This window comes from Panthera tigris, chromosome B2 (genome assembly GCF_018350195.1).
Source record: "Panthera tigris isolate Pti1 chromosome B2, P.tigris_Pti1_mat1.1, whole genome shotgun sequence".
Taxonomy (NCBI): Eukaryota; Metazoa; Chordata; class Mammalia; order Carnivora; family Felidae; genus Panthera; species Panthera tigris.
In genome coordinates this window covers 143,014,855-143,038,265 of record NC_056664.1, presented here as the reverse complement: position 1 = coordinate 143,038,265, position 23,411 = coordinate 143,014,855, and the positions used below count along the sequence as shown (strand labels likewise).

Here is a 23,411-nt window from a genome sequence, read left to right as displayed (position 1 = left end):
ACCTGTCACCCTCCACCTGCCGGCCACAAGCCGCGTGCTCGGCAGGCAGCCAGGGGTACAAAGACGCCTGCGGTCAAGTTCACCAACAGGGCCAGCGCATGACTGCAAGTGGCCTTTCTGACCTCCTGCCCCCTGCCTGAAGTGGGCTTCCTGTGTCTTAGAGGGAGGGGGTGCTGGGAGAACAGCCCTCCGGACACAGTGCCCGAACACCCGTGACTCCTGGGCGGTAACGCACACTTTTGTAAGACCCAAGTGTCAGGGGCAGAAGAAACGACGTCGACGAACAAATGAGGGGAAGGGAGGGAGAGATGCTGACTCCGAGACGTCTGCTTGCCGCTGCAACTTTCTGCTTTGTCCGCTTTCCCACTAGCGTCTAGGAAGCTCTCGTCACTAGTCGGGGTGACGACTGACCAAAGAGAAGCCACCCCCCCACTCCCGCGACACACAGGGCGGCCCACCCCCGTGCCTGCCTGCAGTGCCGGAACCTGCACTCCCACGTGCTCGCTCCGGGAACCTGGGACTAGCCGGAGGTGCGCTTTCTCGCAAGGAAAGATGAAATGAGACCTGCCCACCGGAAGGACACCAGCGAGCGCACGGTGGTGCTGCACACGAAGGGCCAGGGGGGCCCCGCGGCAGGAGCCCAAACGCGGGCATCTTCCCCAACGGCACAGAAGAACAGACGGGCGGCCAGGCTCGGCAACGCGCTGGGCAACTTGTAAGGACAACGCAGTAACACCCGACTAATAATTTATCTTTTATTGAAATTGTTGAATACTTTATATTACAGTAAATTTGATTGAAAAAAAATGAGGAAAGAAATCAATTTTAAAAAATACACTCATGTTGAAATCAAATTAGCCAGCCAAACGGAGTACAAACCAAGGAACCACCGTAGGGTGGTTTTCTCAGTACATGAATACCACTGAGTCTATGTACAATTCTAGAATTCGAGAAAAGTCATTCATTAAACACTTCGAGAAAGGTGCCAACAGCGAGGGAAGGACAGCGGCCCCGCCCTCCAGTCCCGCAGCACCGAGAGGCCGACCCAGCACCCCCAGAGCGGGATCCCCAAGTGCAACGCTAGGGCGAGATGCTGGCCCATCGGCTTTCATGCAATTTCCGTAAGTCACGCACTGTGCAAATTAAGGCTTCTTATAGGTCGGATGGTTGATAAACACTTTTTTTTTTTTTTTCTTAAAAAAATAAGCACAGTAAAGGTGGTATCATGAGAACCTGAAGAGGTGAGACCTATCCCCCAAATCTGCAGGGAAGTTATTTTCTCTGACATCTCAACTCCATCCTCATACACACACAAAAATAATCTTTGGGTGGGTTGTTTGAATTCACCAGCCGGCGAAAGAAATACTGATAAGTGTGCTCTGTGCACCTAGGATTGAAGATGTCATGCAAAACGCTGCGGCCGTTACTGACTAAGGGCAGAGAGCAGGCGAACCCTCCAAAGCCTAGGCACTCGGGGACCCTGCACATGCGTGTGCGCGTGCACGTGTGTGTGTGCGCGCACGTGCGTGTTCCCTTAAGAAACAGGAAGCAAAAAGGAAGGGACAGATTGGAGCATTCTAACTTACAGGCTACATTATTGACCAGTTCAAAATCTCATATGGACTTTCCTAGCACACCGACAGCTTCCCCTTCCGACCGGGGATGAACCACCGTCACCCCCGCTGTCACGAAGAAACTGTTGGGTTGTTTGTTTGTTTTTTTTTTGTTTTGTTTTTTGTGTTTTTTTTTTTTTTTGTTTTTCCTTTTTTGCAAACCTGAGTAATTGTCAAAGTCAATAAATAGGAGGAGAGAATTAAATGCTAAAATATAATGGTCAAATACCCCACAGGGCCTAAAGCAGCAAGGGTTTTTCTCGAATACACAGCCCTCTGTTCCAAGATGCGTCTGGCCCGGGCGCACGTTACGAAGCGCACGGCAGCCATGCTTCTGAGGACTGGGGACAAAACCCGGGGCCCTGCACCGCCCCCACGACAGGGGCAGAGCCACGTTCCGAGGACCGTAAACCTGACCTCCTCACCCTCTCCCCCATCACAAAAACTCTTCCCTTTTGAGACAGTTCTTGTTAAAGGCAAAAATGATAGAAGCATCATCGAACTGAAGTCTTATTTGGTTGGAGGTGCTCGGCGACGCCACGGACCCGCGTCCCCTGTAGGCGCCAGGAGACTAGATGTGTAAGAGGTCCTCGTCGCTGTCGTCGTGGAAGGACGCCAGGCTGCCGGGCTGTGCGGGCTTCTGCTGTGCGGGCCTGGGCCTCCCTCTGCGGGCCCTGTCCCCTCTCACCAGCACCCCCGCGCCATCCGCGCTCTCCCGAAGCCCCTTCCTCGGCGCGTTCCTCCCGTGCTGCACGCTCGCTGACCCGGTCCCCCTGCCCGCCTGCACTTTCACCTCCGGGATGGTCAGGACCTCGTCCTCGCTGTCCTGGTCGTCCCCGTGCAGGGAGGTGAGGGCTTCGGCCTTCACGGACTTCGTGGTAATGTGGCCGTTTTCCTGCCCTTCCTTCCCGGGCCTTGGGGTCGGCACCTGGATCTCTTCCATCAACCACTCGGTTTCGTTCTCATCCGCCTCCTCCTCCTTGTTCACCTGCCAGGGACGAGGCCACACCCTGGAGCCCCTCTGAGGCCCCAGGCCACGCCGCTCCTCTGTGACCCTCCCTTCCGTGACCTGCCTGAGTTGGGGAACCCCTTCCCTGCTTCCCGGGTCCCCCACCCGGAAAGGAAGGGAAGGCTGGCGACCGTCGGCTCCCGCTTGGACCCCACGAGGCAGCTGGTGTCAGGCTGGCAGGTCACCGGCACCCAGGGGACGGGAGGGGCCGTGCGGCACGAGAAGCCGCAGGGGCTGGACGTGACTGTGTCTGAGCGAAACCTCTGAGGACGCAGTCTGGCTGGAGGACCGAGAGCCACGAGCACGCGTGTGCCCATTACCCGAACAACACCTGTCCGGGGGAAGTTTATCTGAAGGGACTCATCAGGTGCCAGATGCACAGACACGTTCGTTATTTATTTAGTTTTTAGAACAGCCCCCAAAGTAGAAGCAACTGAAATATTAAATGTTCTGAGAAAACCAGCCGCAGCCGCGATGATAAAACCTGAAGGCAGAAAGGACACGGAGTGCGCTCGGGTTCAGAGCGACAGCTGACCTTTCCCTTTTCTCCTTCAAAAGGCCTGTGGCGGCGTCTTCCTCGTCACAGGCTGACACCATCAGGGCACAGACAGCTCAACAGTGGGGCGGGGGCGACGGGGGTGACGGGACGTTACCTTTGAGTATTTGTAGGACACGCTGGCACTCCTCCTGCAGCAGCCGCTCAGCCTGCTGACCACCGTCTCCCTGCGGGGCGGGCGGTCACTGCGGGCGGGACCAGCCGGGCAGGAGAACCGCCCAGCCAGCCCTCCCCGCCCCCTCCGCAGCCCTGGCATCTCGCGTGCCAGTCCTCCCGGCCCTCCCTGGCCCCGGCCCCTCGCCCACCCGCCCCTCCGCAGCCCTGGCATCTCGCGTGCCAGTCCTCCCGGCCCCAGCCCCTCGCCCACCCGCCCCTCCGCAGCCCTGGCACCTTGCGCATCTGCTCACAGAGAAGCCTGCAGCCCCCACAGGCACATCCCTCCATGGCACGGGCACGCTAAACCCACAGCAGCTGGGTTATACACGAGTTCAGTGAAAAGAACACTTTGGAAGCAGACAGAAGTGGATTCGAAACCTGCTTCCTCTCTCAGTGGTCTAGCAAAGGCAAGTGCAAGTTACCCACCGTGGGCTTCTGCTCTGTCCCGTGTGACTATGACAAGAGCACATATTCCTCCCACCCCAGGGCTGCACGGAGACGTGCGCCAAAACTCATGCCCAGACCCTCGGCCCGGATTCTTCGTTCCAGTACCTGCCTCTCTGGGCCGGGACAGCCACACTCAGGACTTCTGGACGCCCTCTCCCACCTGCCAGGGAGGACCACGCACAGGGCTCATGGGCCCTGTGCCTCATTCACACACCACACGGAAATGTGGTGACAAGCCCTTTTACCCAGAGACCGTGAGCCAAGAAGACGGCGTCATGCCTGGCACATGGTAGGCATCTAGTAAACGGGAGGAAGGGGAGGACCGTGTAGAGGGGTCAGCTGATCAGAAAGAAGCCTGCTCATAAGACGTGCTCATTTGCTGTCTCTTAGGACACATTCAGAGACCAACATCCTAGAAACAGGCCAGGCTTAGTGCCTGCGCGGCGTCTCCTACACGACACGACCACCAGGGCCTGACTCACACGCCTGGGAGTCAGACGGTCACCTCGTCCCAGAAACGCGGACGTTTACACGACTTCGGAGACCGTTTCCATGGTTCACACACACACACACACACACACACACACACACACACAGATCCCAGGACTCGACCTTGAAGCACTGGCCTCGGGGCACACCTGCTCCCCTCTCCTTACCTCCTTTCCTTCTTGTAAAGCAGCAGGGTCAGCAGACAGCCAGTGAGCGCCACGAGCAGCAGGCTCAGCACAGCCCCGACCGCCTGGCTTCTCTCCGACAGCCCCTTGTGCTCCTGCGTGTCCTCGCCCGCACCGTCACCATCAAGGCCCACCCTGAAAGGAAGCCACGTCCTTTGGCGGCGTGCCACGGCAGCCACAGCCGGAGCAGTTCCCAGCCCGGGGTGTGGAGAACAGCAGGACGGGGTCCTCAACGACACGGCGGCGGGACCGGAGAGCAGGTGGAATGCACCGCCCGGAGCCGCGCGGGCAACTCTTACGGAGGAGCGTGGCCTACTCCGTGGCGGCCAGCCCCGCCCCCACCCCCACCCCCTGCGGATGGCTGCAGGGCACAGAGGCACCTGGGGGGCCACAGCAGGGATAAGCCGGCAACACTCATCTTCCCAGGACCACAGCTCCCCTCCCTGGGGACAAGCAGTCACCGCCGGGGGCAGGCTTCTGTCCCCGCCACCTCGTCTCAGGACACACCGTCGGTGCCTCATGAGGGCTGAGGGAACACGCACGGGACACGGCTGGACACAACACAGACGCTCCATCCGGGCTGCCGCGTCCGGGAGGCACATCCCTGGACCAACACGACCGCCCCTCAAGCAGCCAGGACGGCACGAGTCCCGCCCACGTGTGGGAAAGAGCAGCGTATTTCTAGGACCTTAAACGCTCAAGGAAATAGTACAAATTAACGAACACAAAGCTAGAAAAACCACGACGGACCTTCTGCTCAGAGAACCAGATGTCCGTGTAGTGACCGGACACTTCCGACCCTTCGTGCCTGCACTCAGGGCACCTACAGTAACAGAATCCTCTAGCCAAGTTCTTCCCGCCCTGGGAAGGCAGAGAGGCAGGCTACAGGCACTATACGGGCTGCTCGGGAGGAGAGAAGGCAACTGATGGGCCACACCCGCGATGAACTGGAGGCTACAGGTGCAGATACGGTTCAGAAAACTTCTTGATTCAGACTGGGTCAGAGGGCAACCGACGGCTCAACTGCGTGAGGATAACTGCACCCATCAGCATTCAGCCTGAGCCAAATAATCCGGTTCCAAACCGGACGACGACCTCAGTGTTCGGTTCCAGCGTGGAGGCACTGGCCGCTGTGTGCTCGAGCGGGGACGCCCCCACACGTGCTCTGCGGACCCCGAGGGACAGGAGTTCGTTCAGGAGCACCTGGGACGCACCCCCGCGTCCCAATGGGAGAGGCGCATCGTCACTCACTTCTAGGCGTGTCCTCACTGCTACTTTTGGGTTCTCCTGGGAGCCAGGAATCATTTTCAAGTGTGTTTTAGTTTGCAAATGTATTTCTATTTTTCAGTTAATTTCTCATTACTGGTTCTTAACTTCACTGTGTGTTTTGCGTTTTAATTTTTTAATGTTGATTTTTGAGAGAGAGAGAGAGAGAGAGAGAGAGAGAGAGAGAGACAGAGACAGAGCATGAGTGGCGGAGGGGCAGAGACAGAGAGGGAGGCACAGAATCTGAAGCAGGCTCCAGGCTCTGAGCTGTCAGCACAGAGCCAGATGCAGGGCTTGAACTCAAGAATCTCAAGATCACGACCTGAGCCGAAGTCAGATGCTTAACAACACAACTCTGTGTGTGTGTTGTTTATACGGCACCAACGTCTAGAAATTTAAGACTTGCCTTGCGTTCGTGTTCCTGGAAAACTTCAGACAAAGCTGACTCTTTTTAAAAATGAAAACTCATGTAAGATCTAACAGATGTGATTTGGGACTCCTCCCACTGTTCCTACCACGGTTTCTAGGGACTGCAGAGAAACATTCCTTCAGGACACAAAGGAAACCAGTGCATGGCAAGAACTCCTTTTTCTCTTGATTGTCGTCTCAGACAGAGACTGAAAACGCTTCTGTAAGAGAAGGACCTGGATGAAATGGGAAGAAAACAAATCCAAGAGGAAAGCAAGCTGTAGCACTTTGTTCCAGATGAAGGTCTCTAAACCTGACAGTGAACTGGGCAGAGGAGCAAAGGCCCTGGGGCACAAGAAGAGAGAGTTCCCTGAGGCCACACAGAGGCCAAGATCACCCTTCCCTTGGCACAGAAATGCACATTCCCACATGCGCACGCAAAACCTGGCCTATGCCTGATCTTCAAACTCTGTAGAACAAGTTTTCCTTCGTCCAAACGTAAACACTACCTCGCTCAAGGTAAAGCGACCTTTACCATATAATAATCTGCACTGGAACCCAAGGAAAAATGCGCTAGGAACACAAAGACGAGGCTCAGCATTGGCCTGCCGTGAGGCAGCATGGGGGAGGCCGGAAAGAAAGCGGGCACACTCAGGCCTCGTGCGTGCCTACTGGCAGATGGGGGTGCTCTGGGAATGGTGGGCGGTGGCGGTGGGGGAGCAGACAAGGGGCGACGCTTGGACAGCCAGTGAGGCCGCGTGCTGGCCGCGTGGGGCTTGCCTCTCCGGTGTTTGTGCACACTTGAATATCCCCACACTAGGTGGGGCAGAACACACACAAATACGTGCTCGAGCTGAGTCAGGGGAGAGCGGGTTGGCGTGCGGCTGGTGAGCGTGCGCAGAAAGGGGAAAGCGGCCCGGCCCGCGCACTCACCCTAGGGGACACACGGCAGACGTGTACCAAGAGAAGAGATACTGGCAGTCGGCGGTCTCGTGGCTGAACTCGGGGATCCCGTCCTTCACCAGAGGGTCACAGTGGAAGAAGATGGTGGAAGACACAGACTTCGTCTTATCCTTTCCACACTTAGAGGACGAGGCAAACACCACATCTAGATCCCCGTCTGTCAAAAAGGAAATATGACACAACCACACAACGTTACCATCGACATTTCAATGATGTCCTCGTGGTCTGTAAAACGCCCGCACAGACTTAAGATCTCACGTAAAGGGCCTTCTTCAAAGGTCTCACATGTACGCGTTCTCACAGGCCACCTGACACTCCTTACAGGGCCCCCCGCCTGAAGTCCGGGAGCAGGAAAGACTTGAACCTTGACCCCAGGAGAGGTCTGGCCTTTGTCCTCAGTTCACAGGATTCAGAATGGGGACTGGCCACGTGGTACCCGCTCATCCGGAGACCAAAATGGACCAGATGAGGAACCAAGCAACCGGCGGGCCAACCAAACAAGCCTCTGTGATGGAACCACAATAAAACCCCTGGACACGGAGACGCGAGCTTCCCCGGTTGGCGACACTCCGTGTGTACGGTCACAGCCCGATTCCACAGGGAGAGGACGACGGAAGCATCTGGCTCCCTCCTGGATGTCACCCTGCGTGCTTCTCCCCTCCACCAATTGTCATCCTTAACGGTGGCAGTAACAGCTCTCAGTGAGTTCTGAGTCCCAGCAAAGGACCAGACCTGAGGGTGGCGGGGGAAGCCCCCCAAAACTCCCACTCGGTGTCAGAGGTGAGGGAGCCTTGTGCGGACGCTGCCCTCCCCAAACTTTGCAGGTGGCTCAAACTTCACAGCGAGCCACCGCTGGACAGCCACCGGGTTCCGTGTGCGAGGCGGTCACGTCCGCACACAGGGAGCCCTGAGCCCCGGCCCGTGCGGGCTGGGCTCGGGAGGCCCCACGTGTTCTCACGCATAACTGGCTGAGGCAAGGCCTGAACGGACTGTCCCACGAGGCCGGCACGCGGGCCCATGTCCACAAGCTGATGGGGGAGCCCGTGGCAGCTTCCTACTCTTGCCGTCTCGAATGAATGAAGACTCAGGAAGAGATTCAATCTGCACTTCTTCATGCAACGCAACAAGTGGTCTTAAAACTAAACTTACTTTCTAGTGCTGGTGAATGCAGAAAGCGACAAGGTCTAAAAGGGGTTTAATTAACCCCAAATAAGTAAATGCGCACGATGCGCACAGGTACGAGTAAATCCAACCCAGAATTGCTAGAAAAGAGAACCGCGGGGGTTACTGCTCCTTGGTGTGGAATCACGAAAGCAAATCAGGCTGACGTGACGGGTACCTCCGCCTTGCCCGTCGGGCACGGCCAAGCGCGGTGACGCGTGCACTCAGCGTCTGAGCACGGAAACACGCACTTGACCTTTTAAAGACTGTTTATCCTTTCTTTTCATCCTTCTGACAAATGTAAAATTTCTCATCCTTGTGTAATAGCATCTGAAATTGCGAAGTAAAGAACACGACTAAACCACATCAAAGGCAGTTCTGGACGCACACACTTCACCTTCTACACCCCCACCTCACACCCCCTGGCGCAGACCAAGTCTAAGGTGAATTTTACCTACAGTGAAACGTTCATCTTACACCTGTTCGACCCGTCTTGATGAACACGTATCAAGACACGGAATCAGACCAGGGCTTCTGCTTTAAAATGTGGCATTTCAACAGAAGGGTGTTAGTTCAGGGAAAGCGTAAGGCCCTTCCAAGGAAGCGGGACACGGAACGTTAATGGAAAGCAATTACCTTGAACGTAGTACTTGGTTTTATCAGAAGTTCCAACTTTCCTGCTGAAGTGTTGGTCATTTGGTTTAACCTGGCAGATGTTGGCCCCAGAGCACGCCGGGTTTTTGGAGCTCGTGATGGAGGAAAGCTGGATTTCATACAGGTACTTGTCCCCATTTGTCCTCATGTCCCCAGAGGCACTGAACAGCCTGAAGAAATGGAAAAGACAGCAATGGCTCCAGTCCTTCAAGAAACCCCTTTACTAGAGACCCAGACACCTGTGAACAAGCACAGGGCCGCAGGACACTGCCCTTCTCCACCTTGGCCAGCCTGGGAGCCCACGAAGACCCCCGAGGGCACCAACTTGCCTCCCGCCCCGCGCTCTGGGCACCGGTGCGCCCACAGCACACCTGCTTCGCTTGCCGCGGGTGCAGCCAGCACATACGGCCACCTGACCTCAGGAACGGCTCCGGGGACACTGCTGGGACACTCTATTTTCACAAACCAGTAAGCCCAGGGATTCCTGATCAAAAACTCTTTCGGGTTTCAGCTTTGCCCCCTGGGCTTATCAAGAAGTGAAGGAGAAGGGGTGACTTTATTTTTACACTCAAGAGAATTCACCATCTTTGGTGTTAAAACTTCATAGTTGAGTAATGCTGTCCCTCAGTTTTAAGCAAAATAGGACATCTACCTAGAAACAGTAACTAACACACACAGGCCCATTTATCTTGCGGCTCTCCTCCTCCACTCCCCCCCCACCGGGAAAGATCTAAATTGCTGGTTTAATTTTGAATACAGTTCAGTGCTCAAAAGGAAAATGTTTCACTTACTTAAAATAAATATCTCCGAGGCTGAAGCTCTTGCCATTTCTAGGGTTGGTGATGGTCCCGTTCACCATCCGCACCTCCTGGGGCTTCACGGCACAGGCAGCCCGAGAGTCCCAGCTGAAGTAGTAAGTGCAACTGTCCAGGTCGAACCTGGAAGGAGGAAGCATGGGCTGCGGTCACGCCCAGCCACACACGGGGGCGGCTGCGACATCAGGCCTCTCGTGCTGGGAAGAGGCTCACTGGCTTTCAGGGCTCCGGTCAGTCCTGAGCCCTGGGTCCCTGCAGAAGCACCCCGCCACCAAGCCCTCGCCACTCCCACGATGGGTGCAGGCAGCTCTGGGCTAGCGAGGCTCACAGGACTTTTCTCAGCAGCCTCACAGCAAAGATCCGGGAACACCGGCCTAGCGAGGAAGATACTGTACGGCTCTCTGGCAACGTGACAACGTTGGGCACCGTTCAGTGCGTTGTTTTCGTGGTGTTAAATTCAGAAACTGTGCAACATCCAAAAACTGGAAAAATTTGCTCGTAAATTTCTGAACTTTACTTTGCAAGCTTTTTCAACTCATATGTTGATTCCATCCTCGTACGATTCCTAGCTCCTGCCTTTTTCAAGCCCAGCTTCCGGAAGAATCATTTGTTCACAAACAGCAGCTCATACGCTCCCTCTGTTGGCCAACTCCTCCTAATGCTAGTTGCAGAGTTGCCTGGAAAATTCTAGTGTCATCCAAGAGCATCCCGTGTGCCAGCCCCACCTGCCTGGGGATCTCAGACAGGCCACCCGGACAGCTGGACTTAAGGTGGCGCCAATCGCTACCCCTCTGGTCCTATGACGATGCTCAGGGTGGAGGCCGGATACCACCTTACCTTGTGGCTTTAGTCAAGTGACCGTGTGCCCCAGCCCCCTTTCCAGGAAATCCCTCCTGGTGCAGAACAGCCCTGCACACTACAGGACATCGAACAGCCCCCTCCCCACCGTGGCCACCCAAACACCCTTTCCCTGCACGCACGTTTGCACGCCTGCAAGTGAAAACCATGGGGAAAGATGCTGATGGGCCCCCAGTGCACTCTCTGCACAGCTCCCCCGTGAGGCCCCGACCCTCTCTCTCACCTCTTGAACGAAGGTCTGCCCACTGTCTTTGCACAGGTCAACTCGATGACGGCAGAGGCGGTCTTATTCTCCCCACACTGATAACCTTTTGAATAAGTTACGATGACTTTGTCACCTGAAACACACAAATAACGGAAGTGACGTCGTTCCTGGTTTATAAAGAACGAACGTCCGGCTCTCTGAAGACTCCTGAGTCCTCCACTCCGGGTTCCCAGCTCTGCCAAGCTCGGTGACCGCCTCCCGGCTCACAACACACCTTGTGTGGCTAGAGAAGACCTGGGTCCAAACCCTAGCATTCCTGCTCACTGGCTGCCTGACTCCGGGCTGCTGAGCCTCTAAGCCTGTCTCCTCACCTGCGCCACGGGAACACCTTCCAACGAGCAGCCGAGTGCCCGGCGCCATGTGCTCACAGAGCAGGACCCCAGGGGCAGCGTTCGCCACTGCTCCAGTTCTGTACCACTGCAGGGTTGTTCTAGGTGCCTTCCCGACACATCCCCCCGTCTCAGCACCCCAGTGGTAACGGGGCAGGTGCTGGACCGACAAGCACAACGAGGAAAACCAGACCCAGAACAACTCTGTTTTTCTCGGGTCTTCCGGCTCTGTGTCCAATCTTTCCACTGCTGAAAGGATCGAGGATAAAGAAAGTGACGAGACCTTGACGAGCAGGGTCTAAGAGGAAAGCGAGCGCTTGCATTCAGCTGCAAGTCGCACAGAAGCCAGCGTGGCCGTCAGTTCAAGTCCCATGCTGCTGCCAGCTACCACGTGTGGCTGCCCAGTGCCGTCCTGGTGGCGCCCGAGCCCAGCCTGGCTCGGCAGGCAGACTGTGGCTCAGGGGCACAGGGCGGGGCCCTCACAGGGGCACCACACACGCTGTAGCCCCGGACCCTCACCCACGCGAGGCAGGGGACACGGAGGAAACGTGGGCCTCGGCACCAGCTTCCCCCCCGCTCTTCCACACGCAGGGGCCCAACCGCTCGGCCGAAAGCCCAGGGCCCTCAGCCCTGCCCCGATTCAGAGCTGTTACTGGATGGACTTGTATTAAACACTGAGCTTCTATGCTAAATAGTGGGCTCCTGTGTAAAATTTTGGAAGAAAGAGTACTGCTTTAAAGAGAAATTCTTTTTTTCTTTCTTAATTTTTTTATTTGAGAGAGAGAGAAAAAAAAACGCAAGAGTGCACACGCACGCAAGCGGGGTGGAGGGGGGGCGGTGGAGACAGCGAGCGAGCAAGCCCTAAGCAGGTTCCACGCTCAGCACAGAGCCCAACACAGGGCTCGATCCTACAACCCTGGGATCTTGACCTGAGCTGAAATCAAGAGTCAGATGCTTAGCCGACTGAGCTGCCCAGGCGCCCCTTGAAGAGACATTCTTAAACTGCTGGAGCATGAGGCCAAACAAATGCACATCTTACTGTAGACACCCCACACTACTGGGCAGTACACTTGACCTCCCACACCTCATTGTCCAACCGGTGACACGAACTCTAACCCCAACCCCACGAAGCTGCTGAGAACTACACCTGCAGACAGCACAGTTGTAGGTAACCGTTAGCTCCTGGGACAGACGGCCCATCTCCCCGCCCCAGATGGGTGCAGCCCCTAAATGAGGGTGGCAATCACTGTGTCTGTCCTTGGACAGCTATCCTGTTGGGACCAAAAGGGAAGGTCTCACCTGGCGGGCTGGGGACCAGGACACGTCTACTAGCTGAACCTGCAGTGAGGGCTTAACTATTCAAACCTGTCAGCCAGCTGCGGGAAACTCAGGCGAAGGCTGCTCCGATAGCCACGTACAACCGCGAGACCGCAGAGCAATGAGCCACCCTCAGCCCCCTTAGGGAGCCGTGGGGAAACAGCAGTGAGTCATGGGACAGCTGGCCACTCCGGGGGACTCCACCAACCTGCAGAATCTGGTTTGCTTCTAAGACTCACAGTGGCTCCCGCAGAATTCCCTGCCTCTTTTTCAACAGCTCACACAAACTCGAGTCACCCCTGTGATTTAATCAGGACAACCCGGGGGCCCCTCTCTAGTCCAACAAGATAAGGGTATTTTTCTTTACTGGTCCCCCTAATACACCCCAACTGACCCCAAATGTATCTACCTGAGAAAAATCTACCTTCTCCTTTTATTTTTATTTAAATATTTATTTAGAGAACACACACGTGCACCCGTGGGGGAGGGGCAGAGAGAGAGAGTGAGTCCCAAGGAGACTCTGCATTTTCAGCACAGGGCCCCCCACGTGGGGCCCAATCCCCACAAACCCACAACTGTGAGGTCATACCTGAGCTGAAATCAAGAGTTGGATGCTTGACCAACTGAGCCACCCAGGCGGCCCTACCTTCCCCTTTTAAATTTTTTTTTTTAATGTTTATTTATTATTGAAAGTCAATGAGAGAGTCAGAGCATGAGCAGGGGAGGGACAGAGGGAGAAGGAGGCACAGAATCCGAAGCAGTCTCCAGGCTCTGAGCTGTCAGCACAGAGCCCGACGCAGGGCTCGAATTCACAAACCGCAAGATCGTGACCTGAGCCGAAGTCGGACGCTTAACCCACTGAGCCACCCAGGCACCCCAGCTACCTTCCTCTTTTAAACAACGAAAGACAGAATCTTTCACTAAACAACCATTTGTAAGATGAATTTTCTACAAACACTATTAAAAAAAGCTTCAATATTATTATTACTTTTCTAAACTGTTAAGATATTACAAAAACGTACCCCTGAATTATCTTTGCCAAGTTCTTGTGTAACCATTCAGCTCTCCCGAATAAATGCTTGCACGTGTTTATGCAGACTCTGTGCTCAGCCCAGAGCTGGAGCAGGGATTCAGCAGAACCTTAACCACTGTGACCCTCTCGGGTGGGGAAGGATGTTCGCAAGAGAGCCGAACCCTCTTGAACACACCTGCCAGGACGTGCCACCTCAGAGAATGCAAAGCGGTGCTTACTCTTATGTTCCAGGAGTTACTGGAACGCCGGACAACCATTGGGAATTCTATCTGGCGTTTCAACTGAAGCCCGTGCTGAGCCTCCTGGCCTACGAGGACGCCTTTTCCTTCCCGGTTCTGATGAGACACCTGTAACCATGCACAAGGACCCAGGGCCTTACCTATGACGTCCAGCTTCTGCGTGTGAACGAGCCCCAAGACCTGGACGACACCAGATGCACTCTTTTTGCAGATGCTGGCTCGGTCCGAGCAGTCGAGGGGCCCTTTATATATTTTCTGGCACAGATTTATATAGTACCTGTAGAACAGCACAAAGGGATGGGGGAGGGGGGCAAGGTTAGTCTTGCACCCCTGGCACACTGGGGTGCAGCTCCGTCACTTTCAGAAACGGTAATCGTTGTGATAACCAGGTATGCCAGAGCACCTCTGAAGACGGCACTGAGACAGACTATCCGGTTACTGAAAACGGGAGCGCGTCAACCAGGCCAGTGGGGGTGGACCCTGAGACCGTGCGGTTTAGAAGGGCTTTCGGGTCGGGACCAGCTGCGGCCCAAGTCCACGCCCCCGCCCCAGGCTGAGGACTTCCTGATCTGGGGGTGCCGGGCAGAGTGGGGGCCGTGCACAGAGCAACCACCACGGCTCACGAACCCTGAACCACACAAGCCCAAGGGGTTCGTGCCAAAGAGTTGAGAAAATCAATTCACCCCCGCCCCCCCCCCCCCACCACACACCCCCAGCAGCAGACAGAAGCCCCTTCCAAACATGATGCCAATCGAGACTCTGTGTCCGGCCAACTGCTGATCGCCAGCTTCTGGTTCCAAAGGCTCCCTTTCTGTCCTCCTCTGCCTTCCAAAGCGGCCACGCCCACTAGGCCAGACACCAGCGGGCTGTCCCCTAGAGCCCAGGGGCATTCAAGCCATCACAAGCACCGGATTTCCATGACGGCCCCAGCTCTGGGGGGACACGAAGGTGGACTGCCATGTGCCCATCGCCATCAGGCCCGAGAGAAGGTCACAGCTGACAAGAGGTGGCGGGTACTCACGAGACTCCTTCGTGGACAAAGAACCAGGAGCCGGTGAGCGAGGACAGCAGCCTTAAGTCATAGGTTTTGTGCTTCTGGATGAACTTGCACTCCATCTTCTTTGGGGGGCACACAACTTTCGTTTTCCACTCAAATGTCACCTCACAGCCACGAACTTCACTGAAGACCTGTGGCCTCCCAATATCAGCGTCCTCGTCACACTTGAAGATGATCGCGGACGTCCGGTGGCTGTTTGCTGGGGGCGCAGCACGCGGGAAAGTCAGACCGTGGCCTGGTCCCGCACCGGCTCCTCCCCTCCCTCCCCCCCAGCTGCGTTGGCCGGCCGCTGCCCACATGCCAGGGGCAGAGCTCATCCTGTTCCGTTCGCCCAGATCCTAACCCGAAACAGACCAAGACCCCTCAGGGCACAGGGTCCCTTCCTGGGTTCGTGACCCCGCGGACCGAGCTCCATTCCCCGTGGACGGACACTCCACATTCGATCACACGTGGGTGAGAACAAATTAAAACAGCAACAAGATACCTCTAATCACCTAAAAACGTGTCATCCAACAGACCAGGAGAAAGATCCTGTCGCAACAAGCCTCCGAACAAAACTGTATCAGTCCCCTCGTGAATTTAACACTTAACGCTCTTTGTAGCATCTTGTCCCTGATCACTCACGACAACTGATTTTTTATGCATTTTCTCATCACTTCCTTTGAGAGCTCGTATCTGTGCCACACACATGAGCAGGGTTCCCACATCCCTGGTCTCCAAGCATCGCCAGAGCAAGGCCGCGATGTCCGGCTCATGCAGAAGCCCCCGCCCCTGTCCTGAGCCTGCCCCCACCCCCAGCAGACAGCCAGTGGAGGATCCCCCCCACCCCGACCCCGCCCTTTCTGATTACTGCCACCCTGCAGGCCTGTGACGAGTGAGATTCTAATAAGCACGGATGTGCACCATCAGTGCTGAGACCCGGTCCACGGACACAGATCCCTGGAGCGAGCGGGCCTCGCTGGCCCCCTGACACCTGCACGTCAACTGTGCTCTACTGAGGTCCACATGCACGGTCACGTAACACGCCCCTGGAGCAATGAGACACGTCCTTTCTCTATGGGAAATAGGCCTGATGTGGAAAAACTACACACAACAAAATTTCTGCATTAACTTGGACACCCACAAAGGCGCAGGCACGACGCGAGCCTGGGAAGGACACTGGCTACGGGGCAGCCTGGGCCCGGACGCGTGCTCCGCTACGTACAATGTCTGCAGAAGCCCCACTCGTGGTCTCTATCGTAGTCCGCGGTGGTGGAGCACCAGAGCTTCGCCCTGCCCTCCAGAACGCACTCGTCGTAGCTCTTCCCGTTGAATATGAAGGGGAACACACAGGGGTCACCTTCCTCGGTTTCTGGAACAAAGAACACCTGTGAGACCCTGATGACCGGCACGACCTCGGCTCCACTCTCCTCGCGGGGCACGATCACCTGGCGATGCTCAAAAGGATCTCTGACGGGAGCAGTCACCCTAAACCAACACGAGGACCACAACATGACAAGCGGCTCGCAGGCCAGAGCGTGTTCAGAGCCCAAGCGCTCACACCCGGGGCTGCCCGGGTGGAACACTGCGTGGTCCGGGCCAGGGGTCAGCATTCACAGCATCTGGAGTTTCGTGCCTCAGTTTCCTCCTGCTGCCAGGTCTAACACCACATCTCCCAGGACCGTCAAATGCATCCCGCTACGAAGATTTACCTGGAGGACAATTATCTCCATTGGCATAACTTAAAATGACAGCTTCGTCCTGGTGCCTATAATCCAGTCTCATCGACGCCAGCCGTCCAAAAGATGCCCCCTTGGTCCCAGAAAGCAGGCAGACACCTCCGTCCTTACAGCCTCCTTGCTCCGGGCCCGCCGCCGCGGTGCACACCCCCACGCTGTAGGTGCGTGAGTCCCGAGTCACCTGGACAGACAACACCACGTGTGGCTGTCAGTGGCTCTCAAGACAGAGAGGAGCCATCGCTGCGGGGAGGTGCACTCGTGCAAGAAAGCAGGGGCTGCCTGTGGGCTCTGCATGGGTGCCTCAGTGCTAACCTTCCTTCTCTCCAATCCTGACCTCCCCGCGCAGGGCAATGCCTTACCCGCTGTCTGGACGTTTCCCTCCAGCCACTGGAAGGACCCACATCTCCCTCCACTCCCAGGCCCAGCCTTCCTCCTCCTCCCGCACACGGCTGGCTGTGCTCCGCAGCCGGGCCTCTGGCAGGGAGCCATCCACAAGACCGCGGGCTGCTCATCCCCTTCCCGAAGCCCCAGCTCCCTGCCCGCAACGCGGGAATGGTGAGGACTGAGTTGATGGTCACTAAGTGGACACGGCGTAATTAAATATGTATCTTGCCTTCCCCGCCTGGCCCCCACCTGCACACCTGTCACACCTGTGCAAGGTCTCCATCACAGGAGCCAGGGCCCTGGGCTCACTGCTCACCAGCGACCATCCATCGCCTGGGAGGTGCTGGGATTTGGTCGGCATGGTCGTCAGTGTATGACTCAGTAACATCTAGATCACAGGCCTAGAGATGTACGGTCCTCCAAACACCAGTGATCCAAGATGCCCATGGCTTCGTCAACATCAGGCCCACGACACACAGGCCAAGAGTAAGACAAGCCACCCCCTCCCCCACCCACGCAAATGCATCTAAATCAGGGGGACATCCTAGCTCCCTCTGTCCATTACCTCTGCAATCAGTGAAATAGCTGCCTCTTTATCTCGAAGCCAGGTTGCAAGGAGACACGAGGGAAATTCCACGTGGCCTCTGCCAGGTTCGCTACACCTGGCCCCGGCCCTGGCCCTTATGGGGCACGTGGTCACACGCCCAACCCCAAGCAGCCTCCTGATCTCCGTTGTGTCCTTTCATCTTGACAAAGCCGTAAGGAATGAAACTCTGAACCATGGAGCACAACTCAAGCGTTAGCCGTGACTGGTTCGCTGCACGATCTGGAATCCCTGACAGGCTAATCCTGTGCATCCACGAGCGGGGCTGAGCCCACTACCCACCCCCGCCCCCCAACACACTGTGCCTCGGTGGTCACAGGTGTCCTGCTACTTAAAACACAAGTGGCTGTCAGAAAGAACCCCGGCCGCCGTGTCCCCAGGGCCGCCGGGCTCTGGCTGAGCCGCATCACCTTGAAGGGGGTCTTGGAAAGGCTGGACAGGTTGAAGCTGTAATGCAGCTGCTCGTCGGTCAGGGAGCAGCCGTCCACCCGCACTTCGTCGGGACAGACCAGTGGGGTCTCCCACCCAAACACAAAGTCACAGTCACTGGTCCTCAGCAGCATGGGAACTCCCTGTTCAAAAGGAAAGCCACGAGAGTTAAGTACAGCATCCCCCACACGGCTCTGTGTCCCAGCCAGCGCCAGAGAGAGACTCCTGCTTCCGGGGGCTGCAAGCGCCACCCCTGCCCCCCCCCCCACCCAGCCACAGACGCGGCTGTGAGGCCACTGGGTGTTCTCGGTGACCCACAGAGGCTTCGCTCCAGGGGGGAGGGACAGTCGCCACCACCAGCTGCAAGGGACCACGACTCTGCCCTCACAGCACCACCGGGCAGCCGTGCCCACACACCCAGGCCCCCTCGCGACCTCCAGTCGCCCCGCACTTGGAGACAGTCTCCGTGTCCCCACTAGCAGTTCTTCCAATGTCAGAGGAGGGTGTGAAACAGACCCTGCCTGCTCAGAGGAGGCCGGGAGGCGCTCCAGTTCGCTCGCGAGCAGGGTCTCTGCTCCGTGTGTAGCAACTGACAGTTTTCATCATGAGGGCCACACACAACTCGGCCCGACTTTCCACAGGCCAAGTGTCCTGAACTCATGTGTCTATGCCCTCCCTCGCTCAGCAACAGCCACAAAAACACAGATGGGGCAGCTGGTCAGGAATCTCGGTTTTAGTTGCTGCCGAGCATCTGTTTTTCTATGAACATAAATGGAAAAAATATTCCCGTTTAAGATAAAAACCACGGGGGAAGAAAATCTCTTAAAGATCTTCCCAAAATCGAATGCACATTTCGTGTGAGATGCCTTGTTTCTAAAACCCAGTAAGCACTGCTCACTTTCAACCCGCTGCTGCTCTGAGAATCGGAGAGACCCCCGTGCGTGCACTGGACCACGTGCATTCAGCTTCAGCACTAAGCCGTCACACCTTCTCTACGTGGCGTGTGAGATAACCAGGGCTCCTCAGGAGAGGTGGATCTTCAAAAGACCAATCCCCTCTGAAGAATGAAATACCAAAACTGGAAGCCTTTCTACAGATTAAGCCACACTGCCTTCACGGCGGAGGGTGCCTGTTGAGACACGCCCACACGCCCTCGTAAACGCACACAGTATGCAGAGATAAGAAGACTGTTGATCAGAGCTCCGCCCTGCCTTGAGAACTCAGGATTACCGTGACAGTCTCGGGACAATGTGAACAGTGACGTGTCCCAGGTGCTTTGCGGCACCACATGGAGACGGCCCAGGCGGCAAGGTTTGCTTCTTCCCTCTCAGTTACCACACTGTCCCTCCTCATCAGGCATCAGGCTCCGGCCACGTCACTTCCTACCGCTGTCAAAATACCTATGTGGCAGCCAGAGCTCTCTTTCCCTTACAAACCTGCGACAGGCTGAGAAATCAGAAAGGTATCCTACTGAATTTACAAGACGCGTTCCAGAACCATAATCCATTACCTGAGCTCCTCGGGGCAGATGAGCTTTATAATTCATCGGCTTCAAGATGTTAAAAAGCAATTTGAGACCTTTGTTTCTGTTACCTACCCCCCACACATACACACAGAGTACTAGAATCAAGCACATGAATATTTCTGCAGCAAAATGTATGAATGTTCTCCTTATGTGGACAAATACCACAAGTAGCCTCCCCGCTTCATGCAAGAGGATTGGGAGTTTTCTGAGCTCTACAGACTTCAGAAGCACAGATAAGGGGCTGTGAGGCCGGGCTGCCTACAGCAAAGAGCTCTCCACCTGAGCAGAAGGCGGGGGTCCCAGCGGCCACCGCAGAGCTGCGGGAGCCAGGCAGCTCTGAGTCACTATGATGGAGCCATGGTCCATCCATTTATCTCCTATTCGCAGGTAGAAGTCAAGGGTAAATGTATGCAAAAACCCTGTGCAACAAAATGGTACTAGGGGTGGAAGCCAGTCTCATTTTTAAATGCATGTAAAACAGAAATCAATAACCTCCTTAGAAGTAACACCTACAACTGTTACAGCTGTTGTGATTCCGGAGATCTTATGTTTGCTAACTTCTAAATTTGGGGGTCGCATCCTGAACGATTACAGCCACTAAAAGTCTGTCTGACTTCCCAATGAGAACAAAATCACTAATGTTACAGTTTTTAAGAAGGAAAAAGAAGCTGACACTTTTACACGCTGGTGGGCCAAGTTGAATGCCACACCTCGGCTCACATGCACTTCATGTTTTTACATCACAGTGAGCTCGCTGGGCAGTCTGCCCCGTTCATTCAGGATGGGCTTACTCACTGTTAAATTAACGGTTTTAAATTATTCAAGGCACCACTGACTAACCTATGACAGCACCCGTTTTCAGTAGGGACATCCTTAGCTCTGCAGCACGCTTTCGGGACTCACAGCTTTGGTTCACTGGTCCAAGCTTCAGCCCCCAAATTGTGAACAGGTGCACACTTACCATGCTCACGCCTCTCTTACAGTGAAATGCGATCAGGGAGGTGTAGTTGAAATGCTTGTCTGCTAGGCAGGGAGTACTACTTTCAAAATTCAAGTAAACTTCATTAGCTATGGGGTTGAGTATCGGAGGTCCTGTGACTCGACCAATATCCTAAGCAAAGAAAAAAAAGCAAACAACATTTCAGGAAATTGCTCCCTGTGTTAGCAGAATAAGAGCTAATACAGAACTGCAAATATACAAGCTCATCTGTTTTGAAACCGAGTAGCATCTAAAGAAACTCAGTTAACGGCAACTCACTTGACAAGTCTTGATAATAAGCTGCTTGGCAGAAACTTCAGTTGGCCAGCGGTTATCAGTTTCCATCCTATAGTTTATAACATGATTCTATCTGTTCTTTTTTTTTTTTTAATGTTTTATTTTTGAGAGATAAAGAGAAAGACAGTGCCAGCAGGGGAGGGACAGAGAGAGAGGGAGACACAGACTTCGAAGCAGGCTCCAGGTTCCGAGGTGTCCGCACACAGCCCGATGTGGGGCTCGAACCCACGAATCACGACATGACCTGAGCTGAAGTCAGACACCCAAGCAACAGAGCCACCCAGGTGCCCCACGACGATTCTACTTCTAATCACGGTCAATTTTCAAAGACTCCAGGCAACAAGAATTTCTCTCTCCAGTCAAACCAAGAATGCTGCACTGTCTTCTATCACCTGATGGTATAAGGCAGGAACCCACATCTCTGCCCCCAGCTGGCTCATCTCATGCCCACCACTTCACTGGGATTGCCCGTTTCCTCGGCAGTGCCCCTCAGTACGTCCTCGGGGAGGGCACAGGAGTGTGCCCCATGACACGATACTGCTTAGCACAGCATCTGACACACACTGGCTGCTCAATAAATAGTTCTGAGCAAATAAACACATGAATGAAGGAAAGCTGAACAGCCAGGAACGGTGTGTACGTGCGTGATGAGTGTGTGAGCGAGCCGCGATGCTCTCGTTCACCACCATGGAGCACATTCAGGCCACAACTCCTGCTCCACGTAGAGAACTTACTACAATTTTTAATATCTGAAAAAGGGTAGCCAAGCAGGAAAACACAGCAAATCCGACCTCTCAGAAAGTGATTCACACAAGGGTACCGATCTGTACCTATCTAAGATTTGGTTCACCCAGGCCCAACGTTTCTCACAGAGCTACGGACTTTGTGTTAAATTCCTATCATGGCCAATTTCCCCCACCCGCTCCCGACATTTCTTCCCAAATGCTGCAGATACTATCCATTTTTAAAAGGACATTTATGTATCTTACAACAGGACTATGTAAAGCATACGGATAAAAGTATAGAAATTGACCCTTTTGAGATGCATCTCAAATAAAAAAAAAAATGTAGCAATAAGGGCTCCTGGGTGGCTCAGTCAGTTGAGTGTTCGACTCTTGATTTTGGCTCAGGTCATAATCTCAGAGTTTGTGAGTTTGAGCCCCGTGTCGGGCTCTGTGCTGACAGCACGGAGCCTGCTTGGGATTCTCTGTCTCCCTCTCTCTCTGCCCATCTCCCACTTGTTCTCTCTCAAAAATAAACAAGCACCAAAAAAGGTAGCAAGGATTTGATAAAACCTGAAGATAATTCATGCAAATAATTTTTTAAAAGCCAAAGCAATACTAAAAAGGGCTAGTTTGAGACCAAAACTTTCAAGGCAGGGTGGTATCCAGCAATTAGCAAATCTGCTCTTGCCCTGAATAATGCATCTTCCAAAAAAAGCACTCACAGGTCATAAGCATGTTCTTCACACAAGACGTGCACTTCAAAGAAAGAAGCCACGCCTTCTCCGTGTTCTTTCTTGCCACTTTACATAGAAGTTTCTGGACCAGGGTCAACCCGGAGACTCCCAGCACGATATGAGCAGCCCGTGTATCCCCGCGTTCACGCTGTCTTCCACAGCTCAGAGACTCTCTGGCCGCGGTCAGCAGCCGCCAGCTCAGTGCCCAAATCCTGACATCACTCTTCCCCTGCTGGTCCCAGAACACACACAGCCCCAGCTCATCTCTCCATTCTTCCTGCGTAACCCTCCACTGAACGCAAGAAACACGACACGGCAGTTACGGTTAAAACTCTCGCAAAGCTTGTCTCCACCTTGAGTTTCCCATACTCACTATGGGGGCACCGTCAACGGGAACCTTGCACACAGCTGCCCCGGCAGGACAAGCCACCCCGTGCATGGGGTTCAGAGGCTGGCAGATGTTGATGTAGAAATCGGGGCCGGTGTCAGAGGTGTCGTCCTCGCTCTCGTCATACGCCTCGTAGCCCCCCGTACGGTGGATGAGTGGGGACAGGTCAATAATGGAGCTTCCATTCCTCACAGAACATTCCGTCTGTCACACAGGGAAGACCTCGCTGGAGTCTACAGTGACATTCTCCTAATCTCCACTCAGTTACCCACGGGAATTTAAAAACTGAACAGAAAAAGCACGAAATATGGATGGATGTCCCCGAATTCTCGGTTATAGAACACTGGGCACCTTCAACCGTTCACTGTCGCGACGACCACGGCTGGATAAAAGATGCTGGGTACCCATGGGTGGGGGGGGGGGGGCCGGGGGTCGGTGAGCTGCAGTGGCACTCGTGACAGAACCGGGGTCCCCCGGGCTGCAGGCAGCCCCAGGCGTCAGGCAGGCACTTCTCAGAGGCCACACGTGCCCAGCCCCAGACTCACCACCTGCTCGCAGGCCAGAGGCGTGTGCCAGGAAAAGAAGAGCGTGCACGTCTGCTTGTCGAGAGAGATAAGCATGGGCCGGTTGGTGGGCCCGGCCTCAGGCCTGCACACGAAGCTGATGACGCTCTTGTAGGTGAGGCCGGATTTGGACGGACAGGGCGACCCGTCCTCGTACACCAGCTGTAAGACCTGGTCCGCGTACGTCAGCCTCTTGTTCGCCTTGCCCACGCTGATCCTGGTCTGCCCAAAGCAGGCCCCTGCAC

At 55.1% G+C, this 23,411-nt stretch overlaps 1 protein-coding gene across 2 annotated transcripts in view; it reads right to left on the bottom strand.

Annotated features, from left to right (window-relative positions):
* Window positions 1-741: 741 nt before the first annotated feature.
* Window positions 742-23,411, bottom strand: part of IGF2R (insulin like growth factor 2 receptor) — a 103,513-nt gene continuing 80,843 nt past the window's right edge. For both annotated transcript variants that reach the window (XM_042987463.1, XM_042987464.1), the window contains exons 34-48: window positions 23,149-23,405; window positions 22,589-22,807; window positions 20,442-20,591; window positions 17,937-18,098; window positions 16,512-16,719; window positions 16,025-16,171; window positions 14,785-15,019; window positions 13,904-14,040; window positions 10,804-10,918; window positions 9,699-9,845; window positions 8,890-9,077; window positions 7,063-7,249; window positions 4,438-4,590; window positions 3,276-3,345; window positions 742-2,601 (exon numbers count right to left, since the gene is read on the bottom strand). In XM_042987463.1, coding sequence (XP_042843397.1) covers window positions 2,185-2,601; window positions 3,276-3,345; window positions 4,438-4,590; window positions 7,063-7,249; window positions 8,890-9,077; window positions 9,699-9,845; window positions 10,804-10,918; window positions 13,904-14,040; window positions 14,785-15,019; window positions 16,025-16,171; window positions 16,512-16,719; window positions 17,937-18,098; window positions 20,442-20,591; window positions 22,589-22,807; window positions 23,149-23,405 — 2,792 coding nt within the window. In that variant the 3' untranslated portion in view covers window positions 742-2,184. The remainder of the gene's footprint in view (window positions 2,602-3,275; window positions 3,346-4,437; window positions 4,591-7,062; window positions 7,250-8,889; window positions 9,078-9,698; window positions 9,846-10,803; window positions 10,919-13,903; window positions 14,041-14,784; window positions 15,020-16,024; window positions 16,172-16,511; window positions 16,720-17,936; window positions 18,099-20,441; window positions 20,592-22,588; window positions 22,808-23,148; window positions 23,406-23,411) is intronic.